The 14808-nt window shown below is 33.1% G+C and overlaps 1 protein-coding gene across 1 annotated transcript; it reads left to right on the plus strand.

Moving 5' to 3' along the window:
• Window positions 1–1700: 1700 nt before the first annotated feature.
• LOC125836100 (2-isopropylmalate synthase A-like) lies at window positions 1701–6013 on the plus strand (the record flags this gene model as incomplete). The annotated part of the gene is made up of 10 exons (XM_049515179.1): window positions 1701–1920; window positions 2172–2436; window positions 2511–2724; window positions 3068–3148; window positions 3237–3329; window positions 3409–3495; window positions 4673–4776; window positions 5214–5247; window positions 5325–5399; window positions 5921–6013. Coding segments are annotated over 10 exons (1266 nt in total), but the record flags the coding sequence as incomplete, so codon positions are not given.
• Window positions 6014–14808: the final 8795 nt, after the last annotated feature.

Raw genomic sequence — 14808 nt, forward strand, 5'->3', positions numbered from 1 at the left:
TAGGTAATAAAGTTTCTTACCATATAGTTCCATGAAGTAGTAAAGGAGAAATATGTAAAGAACAAAGATGACCAGCCATTTTTTTTGCAGTTGAAATAAGTTACTCCGTTCAACTTATCCAGATCAAGCTGAGCCATTTAGTGGCAAATATATAGACTCATATGTATAATCGGGCTCAAAGTAAGAAACCACTATTTTGAGCCTGAAAGAAGAACAGTTACACCCCTTTCATATCCTAAGCTTCTTTCTTAGCCCTTTTTCAGGGTATCCTGATTTCACAAAGTCGATGGTAATTTTTTCAACTCTAAAGAAACGCTTTTAAACGGATTTTACGTTATTCAAACACTTGCTAAACCTAAAAATAACTTAAAGTTAGAAGTCACAAACATAAAACTGCAGCACGAAGGTTTAGATTCCTCCAATTCAAAATAACATTAGATTTAACCAAAAGGTAACAATTTGACCTAAAAATTCAACATCGCCAGAAACATAAATCAGCAAAACAGAAGGAAACAACTAAGGCTGAATACAACATCGACCAAAACATAAATCAACGAACGAAACAAACACAGACACATAACAGTAGAGAAGCTTTGCAGATTAACATATGTAGAAGAGAAGCATGCAAGACGTGGCAGCCGCGGACGGAGGTACGAAATAGGTGTCAACATTGGAGACAGTTGAATTTCCTGAGAATGAAGCCAATGGAAAATGATGGGAATACCCCGGAATGTCCGAAGAACCATCACACATAGAATTTTTTTAAAAATAATTTTTCAATAGAACAAATTGGGGGTTAAAAGCAGCCCTCTTTTTTGATTTATTTACATAAGTACCTTTTATTGGCTGACCTACGTGTTGGTTTTTCATGGTTTTCGTTATTTAGAATGATGATGATGACATATAACAACAGTTTCGGTAGTCTATTTTAGGGTCCAATCTTTTCAACTCAAATTAATAGCCCCCCCCCTGTCCACTCTCTTTTCACACCAAACACATTTCTATTAAAAATTTGGCCAAACACATACACAACCTCTCAAGCTTATCCTCATTCTTATTCTCATTTTTTATTTTGACATTATATAGTTTATCTTAACCCTTGTCCGTTTACACCCTTAAACTCTATTTTTTTTATGTATCATTTAAACACGAAATACTTTTTTTTTGTGATTTCTTTAATTATTTTTATTTATGTTCTTCATATCGAGTAATTTTTCCCTAATTTTATATCTCAATATGAGTGGCATTAGGGGCGGAGCTACAGCCTAGTAATGGGTGGCCAGTCGAAAATCATTTGTTGAAAAATTATATATAACTAGATCAAAATTTATTTTTCATCTATAAATATATATACTAAATCTTAAACATTCATTACTAAACTTTTGACTTCGCGCTAATACCATTGAGCCTACAATTTTTTTTTTTTTTGTTTTCTATTCGAGATCTTATACTTACATTGAAGCTCGATTAATATGTATCCATTCGAAGGAAAGTGATAATCACTAAGCCTACAAATTTCTATAAAACCCCACAACCAGCCCAGTTATCTTATTCACTCAGCCAATTTTTTTTTACAAAAAAATGACTACACTCTACGCAAATTCTACAATATATTCCTTGAACAATTACATTTCATTACATTCTAAAAACATTAGTGTCTTCAATTTTATGCCTCCAATCAAAAGGAATAATGTTTATTCCCCATCTCAAATATTCAATTATCTGACCCTAACTATGTTACAATTTTCGACACGACGCTTCGTGACGGAGAACAGGCCCCGGGTGCATCCATGACCATTAAACAAAAAATGGACATTGCATCTCAATTGGCTAAGCTTGGTGTTGATGTTATTGAGGTTGGTTTTCCAGCTGCCTCTCAGGCTGAGTTTGACCTTGTGAAGTTGGTAGCACAGAAAATTGGTAATCTTTAATTATGTCTCCATCTTATTTAAAATTTAATAGTACTGTATCCAAGTGGATTTGCATGTATCTAAGATACATAGCAAATCTCCCTCGCCTCTCTCATATGTATCTAGTATTCTAGATACATGTGAATCACTACGGATACATACATATACATGTATCTTGTGATTCGCGTGTATTTAGCAAATAATAGTATATATATGATAGTGAATTATGTCTAATTATTGAATTATACTATGGCTAAACAGGTAATAACATAGATGAAGAGGGATATGTACCGATGATTTGTGGTTTGGCGAGATCTACTAAGGAAGATATCGATAAAGCTTGGGAGAGTTTGAAGTATGCAAATAAACCTATGATTCATATGTTTATCGCGACGAGCGATATACATATGAAGTATAAATTGAATATGAATAGAGAAGAAGTTGTGGAGAGAGCAAGGAGCATGGTGGCTTATGCCAGAAGTCTCGGGTTCGAGCATGTTAGGTTTAGCTTGGAAGATGCTACAAGGTTTGTAATATTTGTCATATTTATATTTTTACTATATGGTGTATGTATAGTTGAATTTGTATTATTTTTGTCAGATCTGATAAGGAGTTTGTTTATCATATTATTGGAGAAGTTATTAAAGCTGGTGCAACATGCATTTGTGTTGCTGATACTGTTGGATGCAATTTGCCAAATGAATTTGCCCAACTTATTGTTGACATAAAAACCAATACATTAGGTATCCAAAATGTGATCCTTGCAGTACATTGTCACAATGATCTTGGACTTGCTACTGCCAACACATTAGCTGTATGTATTCATTAATTCCCAACTACTCTTTCCATCCATTTTTATTTGTCATCTTATGCTTTTCGAAAGTCAATTTTACGTATTTTCAAAGTTAAATTAGATTATATTAATTCGATATTTAAAAAAAAAAATAGATATTCAAAAACTATATGAAAAGTACTATAAATTGTTATTTTTTGCATAATGAAAAAATACATTTTAAAATGATAGTCAATTTTTTTTATAGTTTTACTCTAAAAAAGAAAACTATAACAATTTTAAATGGATGGAGATAGTAATAATTATATAAATTTCATTTCTAAAAATATCGTTAGTTTGAGTCTCATACGTCGATGGAATTCAGGGAATTTGTGCAGGGGTAAGACAAGTTGATGTAACCATCAATGGTATTGGTGAAAGAGCTGGAAATGCTTCTCTAGAAGAGGTGAGGGAGAATAACCTTTAATTATTTATATATATAAAATGTTAATCTATCTCTAGCTAATTAATATTATTATTTCTATTTTATATAGATAGTAATGGCCATAAAATGTCGTGGAGAGGAAGTACTTGGTGATGTTTATACTGGGATTAATACAAAACATATATTCACCACAAGCAACATGGTATATATATATATATTATATATATACTTGTTAAAAATTAATTATGCATATAATAATATTGTTATATATATATATGCAGGTAGAGGAGTATAGTGGGCTTAAGCTACAACCACATAAGGCCATTGTTGGCGCTAATGCTTTTACTCATGAAAGTGGAATTCATCAGGTGAACTATTTAATTAATGTACTTATCAAGATCTGTTTTAACAATCAACTAAAACATAAAATGTACTACCTCTGTACCACCGTAAGGTAGTTTGACTCGATACAGGTTTAAGAAAGAAAGGAAAACATTTAAAATTTGTGATCTAAAATGAATGATAAAAATTTGTGTGGCTATAACATCATTTCATTAAGGGTAATATAGACATGTTAAAGTTAAATTGTTGCTTAATATAGAAACGTGTCATTCTTTTTGAGATTGACTAAAAAGAAAAGTAAGTCAGATAAATTGAGACAGAGGGAGTATGTAATTAAAATTATGGACGACACAACAAAAATGACGAATTAAATAAGAACATGTGGTATTTGAACAAAACATTAAAAAAAATAATTCATAATTTAAGTTATAGCTAAAATAAGAAAATCTACGGAAGAAGGCACAGGCAGTGGCGGAGCCAGAAATTTCGCCAAGGGTGTTCAACCTTTAAAAAGTCGATATTTTTTTTTAGCGTAGTGGGTTTACAAATTTTTTTTTTTTTTTACCGATGAGTAACCTGCACAAAAATTTCGGTTTTTTTGTTTAAAAAGAGATTTGTATTAAAAAATGCAGCTAGTGGGAATCAAACCCCACACCTCTATGAGGTGAACGAGTGTCCCTATCGCTGGACCATCTGCCTTTTCTTTTTCAAAGAGTGTTCAATTAATAAATATCCAGATATTAGACTATATTTTGCCTATATACATGATATAATTTTTCGACGAAGGGTGTTCATCTGACCACCCTCAACTATGATCGAAATCTCAGAGACACACCTTAACTAAACTAAGGTCCTATTATCCCCTTGAACTCATTTTATATATAATATTGTACACCTTTTGGCTTATGTGGCACACCCTGTGACTCCATGCAGTTTAGGCGTGTGGGAGATGTTTGGATACCACGTAAGCCAAAAAGGTGTATAATATTACAAAAAAAAAATGAGTTCAGAGGGGTAATAGAACCTTAGTTTAGTTAAGGTGTGTCTCTAGGATTTGGGTCATAGTTTAGGGAGGTATTTCTACCTTTTCCCAAAATCTACTAAAAATATTTCTGCAATTCTACCGTATTCTAATTAAATAGCATTATTTTCTCAACTAAATAATTTTTTTTGTTTGTGTGTTATTCTATGTACTTAATTTAGGATGGAATATTAAAGAACAAAGGTACATATGAATTTATATCTCCTGAAGATGTTGGATTTATTCGTGCTAGTGAACATGATGGTATTAGATTGGGAAAACTCAGGTACACACTATTTTATTAGATTACGTATTTATCATGCTCCTGAAGTTCTTAATGATTCAGTTCGATCGATTATTATATATCGTATTATTTCTTAGTTATCTAATTTTATATAATCAAAATTACAATTTTTGAAACCATCTCAATAGTTTAGATTTTTTTATTGATATCCATCTGGTTCGATTATTGCATTACTGTTCTTTCTTGCATACTGCTTTGCATTTCGCTTTATTTCGTTGTTGTTACTGTTTTCATTTTTGTAGTCATTTTTTTCAAGTTGCTTTGAAAAGTTTTTCTTAAATCAAAGGTGTCTACGAGGTAGGGGTAAGGTCTGTGTACACTCTACCTTCCATATACTTCATTTACAGAATTACACTGAATATGCTATTGTTGGTACGGTTCAATCAGGAATTTGATACTATGGTTAATATTTTGTGCAGTGGACGTCATGCATTGAAAATTAAAATGCTTGAGGTATAATATTTCAAAAAATTAAATTATGATATTATAATATATGAATGTGCATTAACACTCATTTTATTATGTTATAGCTTGGATATAATTTTGAGGAAAAACAACTTGAGGACCTCTTTTGGAGATTCAAGTCAATGGCTGGGAGGAAAAAGGTGAATTAAATTGTTGATGTTTTCATAATGCACCACTTAATTTTTTTATTATTGGATATTCTTTCAGCTTGTATATCATTTAATTTTCCAATTTATTGATGTCTTACTTAAAAAATTAAAAATTTACGATTTACGAGTGTTGTCGTACTATATATGTGTATGGAGAGGTAGGGAAATGGCCTCCACTACGCTTCTCCTTATTAATAGTATTATTTAGTTATCACGTTGTTTTTATTTTTTTATGTATATATCTATTATTATCTGTTGCTCACATTTGCTTAGTTACTTCCAATATTGTTGTTATATTTTCTTATCTTCATACTTTGAATTCTTTTCTTTTTTGATGCGCTGAGTATGAGTATCTATCAAAAATAACCTCTCTACTCCATAAAAATAGGGATAAGGTCTGTGTACATTTTACCCTCCACAAATTTCATTTATGAAATTACACTCGATATATATTGTTGTTGTTATATATTTGTTTTATATCTATTTATCTTTCTGTACATCAATCTTTTCAGAATATAACCGCTGATGATTTAAGAGCACTCGTGTTAAATGAAACTATCCAACCTCAATTGCTTGACAACTTGGAGATACATGTCACCTATTGATGGAAGAGGTTATCTAATGTTGCAGTATCTAACCTCAAATTTTCTTGAACTCTGGTGGATTCAATCTTTTAAGTTTTTAGTATTAAATTCCTTGTACTTTCTAAACCGGGAGTTTAGACTTATGTTTGTTGTGCTTTTAATAATTTTTGTTGGTTATTTTGACATTTTAGTATTAATAAAATGCATCAATTGCATTGTTAGTGTGTTCGTTAGTTATGGGCAGTTTCCTTTTGCTTTTAAGTGACAAGTGTGGTTATTGTTTTAAGAGATATTTGTGGCCATACATCCTCATTTCTGAGGTGCACTTCATCCTTTGACAGGTTGACTTTATTGCTATTCTTAATGCATACAAACGTTGCTGTGAACGTTGGATTTTTAGACGTTGAGCAACTCTTCATTTTCTGCACGTTAGTGGCATTGGATGCCCTCACATTATTTCACTCATTGTTTTTCATTACACCTTGTAACCTATGTAACTCCTAAGGTCATTTATCTTCACTATTTACTACCCCATTATCTTCCTATTCATTGCTCGGAAGACTTCTTCTAGTATAAATAGTGGTGGTCTTCATTTGGTTTAAAAACAAGAAAAATATAGAGAAGAAAAAGTTAGTCAAAAAAGAGAGTTCTTATTAGTTGAAGGGAGGTGTTCTTTTTGTGGAGTTTTGGACTCAACTCTTGTCCAAAGTTGTTGAGTTATACTTTGTGTTAAGGTTGTTGTATTGTGGAGGGGACAAGTCAAGAAGTACTATTGCTGGACCGGTGAAAAACATTTGTTGCAGTGGGCTTGAATCTTCTTAAAGAGAGCGAGATATTTGTGCCTCAGCCTGAAGAGATTTTATCTCATTTGTTTTCAATCTTAATCTTGTAATTATGTTATTTTGTAATTTTTCACTAACAATTTTAAGGAGATTCAACATGTCTACAATTGAAAAAAAATGCAGATGTCAAGATGGGAGATCTTAACAAGCCATTTCGGTTGAATGGTAACTATTTTAAGAGATGGAAGGGTAAGTACTTTTCTACTTAAGTCTTCTCAATGTTTTCTTATGTGTTAACCGACAAGAATCCTAATAAAGTTGACATCACCTCTATGAATGATGATGAAACTATTTCTCATCTAGAGAAAGTGGAAAAGTACGATGGTGATTCTTACAAGTGTCGGTATTATATTCTTAATTGTCCGTCTGATAATTTTTATGATTATTATGATAGAACTTACTCTAGTGCAAAGAAAATTTGGAAAGCATTGCAGAGTAAGTATGACACCGAAGAGGCTGGAGCGAAAAAATATGCGGCTAGTAGATTTTTTCATTTCCAAATGGTGGACAATAAATCAGTGGTAGACCAAACTCGAAACTTTATAATGATTGTTGGAGAGCTCAGGTCCAAGTAGGTAAAAATTGGAGATAATCATATTGTTTGTGGCATAGTGGATAAACTTTCACCTTCTTGGAAGGAATTTCAAAAAACTATGCGCCACAAACAAATGGAAACCTCTCTTAATACCTTGATAGTGAAAATCCACATGGAAGAAGAGGCAAGGGGGGGCCAAGATGCACTTTTACAAACAGAAGAAAGCAATATCACAACGAAGGTAAATTTAATTACTTCAAATAATTCTACTCTTGAATCTCACAAAAATACTTCTTTGAAGCCAAAGAAGAAAAAAATCAAGAAAAATAATGGTAGACCTCCCAAAAAAAGTAATGGTGAAAATAACCAAGCACAAAATCAATAAGTTCAAGATAAGGGACCGTGCTTTGTTTGTGGCAAGAGTGGACATACTTCTCAATTTCGCAGATTCCAGAAACGTGGTCCTAACCCTCAGGCAAACGTTACCGAAGAACCTTTTGTGGCGGTCATTATCGACATAAACATGGTTGAGAGTGTTGATGGATGGTGGGCTGATTCTGGTGCAAAAACCGTCATGTTTGTTATGATAAAGACTGGTTTAAACAATATACTCATTTTGAGGAGCCCAACCATCATGCTTGGTGATTCTCACACAACTCAAGTGCTTGGAACGAGAGAAGTCGAATTGTGTTTTACTTCTGGAAGGGTATTAATTTTGAAGGATGTACTTTATACTCTTTCCATGAGAAAAAAATTGTTGTTTAATTTTCTTCTTAATAAAACAGGCTTCAAACAGATTATTGAATCTAATCTATATGTAATTGTGAAGAAGGGTATTTTTTGTGGGAAAAGGGTATGCTTGTGATGGAATGTTTAAATTGAATGTTGAAATGAATAAAGTTTTGTAACGACCGGTTCCCGTCGTTATAGAAAGTCAACGGGGAAAAATTTTAAAAGCTTTTTCGTAGTAACTTGGAATTTCCCAACCTAGTCCAGATTTGGACGAAATCAGAGTCAGTAAGGTCTAGAGAAATCTGATAGCAATTAGGTGATTTAATTATGATTTTAATTACATGAGTAGATAGCTAAGACGTTAAGGAACTCGTACCACTTTACGGAATTCAGTTCGGGTGAGTAGAACTCTCGAAACTGATCTTGGCATGAACAGGTAGTTTCTGAGTGTCGTTGGTTGAAGGTGTGTTGTCAAATGGGGTCTTGGAATTGTTATTTTTGCTAATTGTTCCGTGCAAGCCGATATGGCGGGGATTTCTGCCGCCAGGGCGGGGCCGTTGTAGCAGGGTGAGGCCGCTGAGGCGGGACACATGCGACTTAAAGTTGGAAATAAACCCCAAAACATTTTATTCTACAATTTTCAAACTTGAGAGCTAAGGAACGAACCCAGGAGACTTCTTGACAGTTTTCCACAATTATTAAGGCTAAAGGTAAGGTTTTAACTCCATGAATCCATTTTTCGATCCGTAGAACGTAATATAATGGGTAATTAACAATAGGGGAGGGTTTTGATCTGGAAATTATGGTAGAAACAACCCTAATGTGGATATTGGGATCAAGGGTTTGATCTAAGGTTAATGGGATTGTTAGTAATTCAGGTAATTAGTTATTATTTATTGATGTCCGTGTTATATTAATTGTTTGTAGACCAAGAACAAGCGGAACGAATTCAAAAAGGGAAGAATCAAGTTTCTTAGGGGCATCAAGCTTTGTTTGAGGTAGGCGATGGTTGTAATTCTATGATTGTGTGGTGTATGTTTGTTCTTGCTTCATTATGATACATATATGTATGTGAATGTTGCATTATTGATTGCATTAATTGTAAATGAGGATATATGAATGATGAATGCCATGAATCATGACTTGATTGTATGATTATGAGAATATACTTGTGATTGTGATTGTGGCTTGTTGAATGGATCTGGTGCTGCGTTCCGACACACTAACTTGGATCGGTTGCCACGTTCCGGCATAATGAGATCAGTTGCCAAGTTCCGACATAAACATTGGATCAGGTACTAATGACTTGTGGTAAATGTATATTGTTGAGAATGTGATAATCGATATTGTACATGCTCGGTATTTGCATGTTTATGATGTTGTATTTACTTATGTATGTTGCACTTAGTGGGATAGCCGCGTGATCCTACCAGTACATTGTGGTTGTGTACTGATACTGCACTTGCTCTTTCTTTTGTTGAGTACAGGACATCTTCAGGCGGCTATTGACAGACCTCGCTTAGAAAATTAGTGATCGTTCAAATTCAAGGGTGAGCCAGTTCTTCTGGGCTGCCATAAGTTATCTTTCTGTTTAAGTCCACATTTCGGACTTAGACTTTCTAGTTAGTTATTAATGCATTAGTTTGGGGTTGTAACCTTTCTTGTTTAGACTTATGATTCTTGTTAGAGTTTTGGTACGTTGACTTTCAGTTCTAGGTGTTACTTCCGCATTGTTTAATTGTTAGACTTTTGTTGGAATTTATGGGAACTCCCTATTTTTGTTCTTTTCTTAGCATTTAACTTGCTTTCATAACTTAAATGCCTTAGTATTTTGATTAAAGTTGGTTAGCTAATTAGTGTTACTGGTTATCCCATCGGAGGGTTAATGTGGGTGCTAATAACGACGGACTGGGTCGTGACAAAGCTGGTATCAGAGTCTAGGTTCCAGCGCATATATGGGATCGGGTGTCACGTCTGGCACACTAACTTGGATCGGGTACCACGTACTGATACACTAACAGTTTGGGTGTGGATTACATGAGAGGACCATTGACTTGTTATATTGATGTATTTGAGAATGTGGAATTGCACGTTGTTCATAAGTGATAATTGATATTGTATATGTTCGGTGTATGCATATTTATGATATTGTAATTACTTGCTTATGAAAGAATAACTATATGTCATGAATCATCTCTTAATTGTATGATTGTGAGAATGTAGATTATGATTGTTATTGTGATACGTTGAATGGATCAGATGTTATGTTCCAACACACTAACTTGGATCTGGTGCCACGTACCCACGCATATATGGTATCAGGTGTCATGTCCGGCACACTAACTTGGATCAGGTACCACGTACCGGTACGCTATAAGGGTATAAATATATTTTTGTGGTATCATGAAAGTTTCTTGTTCACACCCTACTCATTAGTCAATGATACTATAAGAGTGTATATATATACTATTGTGATATCATTTAGGTTTCCTGTTCACACCCTATACTCATTGGTAAACGATACTGTAAAAGTATATATTATCAAATGATATCATATATATATATATATATATATATATATCTTTGCATTTATTTTTATCTTTCAAAAAAAGGAAGAAGATAAAATAAAGAAAACAATCAATAAAAAATAAGAAGCTAAAAGGATAAAGTAATTAAATTAGTTAGGCATAATGGGGGAACGGAAAAAATAAAGAAATGATAAATAGGAAACAAAGTTAAATAATAAAGTAATAGATATATATAGGTTTTTGGGAACACTGTTTAGAAATTTATATTAGCTTTAAAATATATGAAAAAACACTCTTTTGCTAATCAATTAAGATTATATTATTGGTATAACAGTTAAGTATAATAAATAAGCAGGTTTTTTGTAAATTATAATGGCCGCGTTTGTAAAATTATGTTGTAAAATCCTACTCAGTACTCCCTCTTCCTACTCCGTTATCTTGTTCAGTAGTGATTTGGTACTAAATCTATGTAATTTCTCCCAAAGTTACTTTTTTTTTTTTACTCTGTTCATCTCTTTTCCTTAACCCATTTTCTTAGCACCTGCTTCTTTAACCACACCCTGGGATACACAGTCCTTTTGGTTCCATAACCATGGTGGACTTTCAACTTCCTTAGGCATTTACAGGTTAATCCATCGGGGTTACTAAGAAGATAAGGAACTAACCATTTACTAAGAGTAATTCAAACATTAAATAAACATTATATTCATAGCAATAGTAAATAATTATACATAGCAATAGTACAATAATAATATCTACATGATATAGGGAGAAAGTTACGAAGATCTAGAAAACTAATAACGACTCACATGATAATGGCCGGAATGAGGTTTCCCTTTCGGGAGTCCCCGAGTGACCTTGCAGCTACTTGAAAATTAAAACACTCACACACTTTGTACACTTTTTTTTTTTTGAAAGGGAAGGGGAATATGTAAACTATAAAATCCTTACAATCTTACAAACTACTTTACTCGATGCTCTTCTTGCACTTCGCTCTGTCTTTCTTCTTTGCGAATGGTCTTATTTATAGGGGTGGATCCGGACTTGAAGTTCGGATTTCAAATTTCAAAAACTTTCTTCACCTGCCGGGTGCTCTTTGGGCCCCATCGTCACATGGCTTTGTTGAAACTTTTTCAAATTTGAATGGATTCTTTTATTGTCTTGTGATAGTGGAGTCGGTAGTGGATATGTAGTGGAGTCTTGAATGGACATTCTTTGTCGTTTTGTTAGTAGTGCATATGTAGTGGTGTCTCCTTTATCATAATGGCCTGTGATGTTATTGCTCACATATTTGTTTGTCTTTTTGTGTTTATGTCATTGCTTACGTATTTCTCTAGGTATCCAGGTTGTGTAGTGCGTCGGAATCAAAACTCATCCCTGAATCATTGTCTTCATTTGGGTCGTAGTGCTGATTAAATTGGTCTATTGATAGATCATTTTCATCATTGCTACTTTCTATGTCTTCATGGTCTGAATTTGTTGCATCTGGCTTTGGATTTTCTCGTATAATTTTTTCTTGTACTACCTCCTTAGTCTTTACTTTAAGTAACTTGTAAAGGGAGTTTTTTATTATTTTTTCTATCTTTTCATTTTATTTTATTTTTGGAGAAATCCCATTGTCTTTTTGCTTGTTTCTGCTTTTGTATTAAAACTTGCTGGTAGAATTCTTACACTTTTTGGTAAAGTGTCAACCATTAACGGATTTGATGAGTCTTTACCCGCTACCGTTTGAGCGGGACTAGCTGTACTTCTAGCTGGTACAATAGCTCTTTCTACATTCGTTGGGGAATGTACACCCGTCTTATCCATTTTGTAATGAGATGGAGAACTCTCTAAATGTATGATTTGATCGGTATTTCCAAGTAAAAACCTTATCCTCTCTTGTAATGAGTGGATATGTCGTGTCATTTTTCCTTTTTCAGTTTCCAGTCTTTCAATCGTCTGTTTGAGTCTTTTAAATCCTTCTGTCATCGAAGAACAATGATCGCAGAAAATTATTCTGTCTGTGTCTCTTTGAATGTTATATTGCAAAGATGGTCTTGAAATCTGTCTCAAAGCGGGGCTTATAAAATAATTAGGCCCAAGAGTTCCTCTAGCATAATCTAGTGCTTCATTTAAATCATTGAATCCTTTAAAAAGTGGAGTAGGAAAGTCTTTAATTGAATCTATTACTTCCATCCATGTCTGGAATACTCCTTGCAATTTTCCTTGGACTACTACATAAAATCTGAATTTTTTGTCTTCATTTTTGTCTGTAAAATAATGGCTTAATGAATTTACCACTGAAATGAAATAATTGTTGTCTCGAGGGATCTTGTTGTAGGCTATCCATAAGTTGTCTATTAAGCATCTTTGTGGTCTATCTACATTTGTTTCTGATTTTACCCTGAAACTTAGATTAGATGGAGGATAAAAGATTAGATTTTGTTTCCCAAAATATATTCTTTCTATGCTTGCTATGTTTAGTCTCGTCTGTGGTTGAAATAAAGTATTTCCTTCTAAGAGAGTCTGCAGATACAAGTCTATGTCTTTCTGCTCACTTGAACTTGAACTGAATGCTTTGTCTTTATCTTTGCCTGTACTCATTCTGAAAACAAGCAATTAGTTTTCATAAGTCTGCTTAGTTGATTTGCTAAGGAATTATCTTTTCCCTTTATATGTTCTAAAGATATATTATAAATTGACGTAGCGTCTAAAAAGTTTAACCATATTCTTTTACTACTATTTTTTCCTACTATTTTTTGGTGGAACTTTACAATAGCCTCGCAGTCAGTTCTTACCAAAATTTCTTGTTTATTAATAATGTATAATTTAAAACTATTTAATCCATATATCACTGCTAGAATCTCTGCATCTATGCTACTCATATTTCCTTTTTCTTTGTATTTTTCACTGTGATAAGCGCAAATTTTTTCTTTTTTTTTGTCTCCATATTTGTTTTTGTTTTTAGTACTACTCCCCACCCTTCTAGGATTCCATCTGTTTCTACTATTGGGTAGTCGGTTTCTAGTGGGAGGGCCAAATTTGGTATGTCTTTAACCATTTGTTTGAGTTTTTGTACTAATTTTATGTCTTCCATATTAAAAGTCTTTTGACCATGAATTCCTGTCTTGGAATATAGGGGTCCTGCGACTTTCCCTAGATCTTTGATGAAACTTCGCGCATAATTTAATATTCCTAGAAATTTTTGTAAGTCTTTAGTGTTGTCTAATTTATCAGGCATGTCAAGGACCTTCTTTGCTATATGGGGTTGTAATTTTATTTTTCCATTTCCAATTTCTACCCCTAAGAATTTTATAAGAGTCTTACATAGTTCCATTTTCTTTTTACTAATTATAATTCCATTGTCTACGAACAGTTTAAACACTGTTTGTAAATGTCCTAGATGTTCATTAGTGTTGTTACTAAATACTAGAATATCGTCCACATAAACTAAACTAAAGTTTTTATAGTCTCTAAATATATTATCCATCTTTCTTTGAAAGATCGGAGGGGCTGTTTTCAAACCGAAGGGCATCACCAACCATTCAAAATGGCCTTCTGGGCAAGTAAACGCTGTCCATTCGATGCTATCTTCATGCATTTTAACTTGCCAATATCCCGATTTACAGTTAAACTTACTAAAAAAATTTCTTCCTTGTATTCGATTTATTAATTCAGATTTGCCTGGCAATTTATATCCATCCATTCTTGTATTGTCATTAAGTCTTTTGTAGTTTATTACCATTCTAGCTTTCCCTCTTAGTATTTCATTATGATTTCTCACCATGAATGCGGTTGACCGATGTTTTGAAGTCGACCTCCTTATTACCCTTAAATTTAATAATTCTTTAATTTGATCTTCAAATTCTCTCAGGTCTTCATTCGTGGATTCTATTGAAGCAGTTTTAACAGTATACTCCGGGTTAATAATATCAAGTCTGCAGGTTATATGATTGGCTTCCCAGTGCTTCAGGGGTCTTTCTCCAATTATTTCTAGTTTATCTAAGATGGAAATTACTTCGTCTAGGTCTTTCTGGTTTTTTATGACTCTTATATGTTGTAATCCTTTCTTAAAATTATAAAGTTCAGTATTTATTTCTATTAAGTCATAACTTTTCTCTATTTGTATATCAGATAAACTTAATTCTAATAATTCAATTTCTTTAATGTCTTCCTCTTCTTTGATAACATGTATTT

The sequence above is a fragment of the Solanum verrucosum genome, unplaced genomic scaffold (genome assembly GCF_900185275.1).
Source record: "Solanum verrucosum unplaced genomic scaffold, falcon-dt-bn FXZP01000208.1, whole genome shotgun sequence".
Classification (NCBI taxonomy): domain Eukaryota; kingdom Viridiplantae; phylum Streptophyta; class Magnoliopsida; order Solanales; family Solanaceae; genus Solanum; species Solanum verrucosum.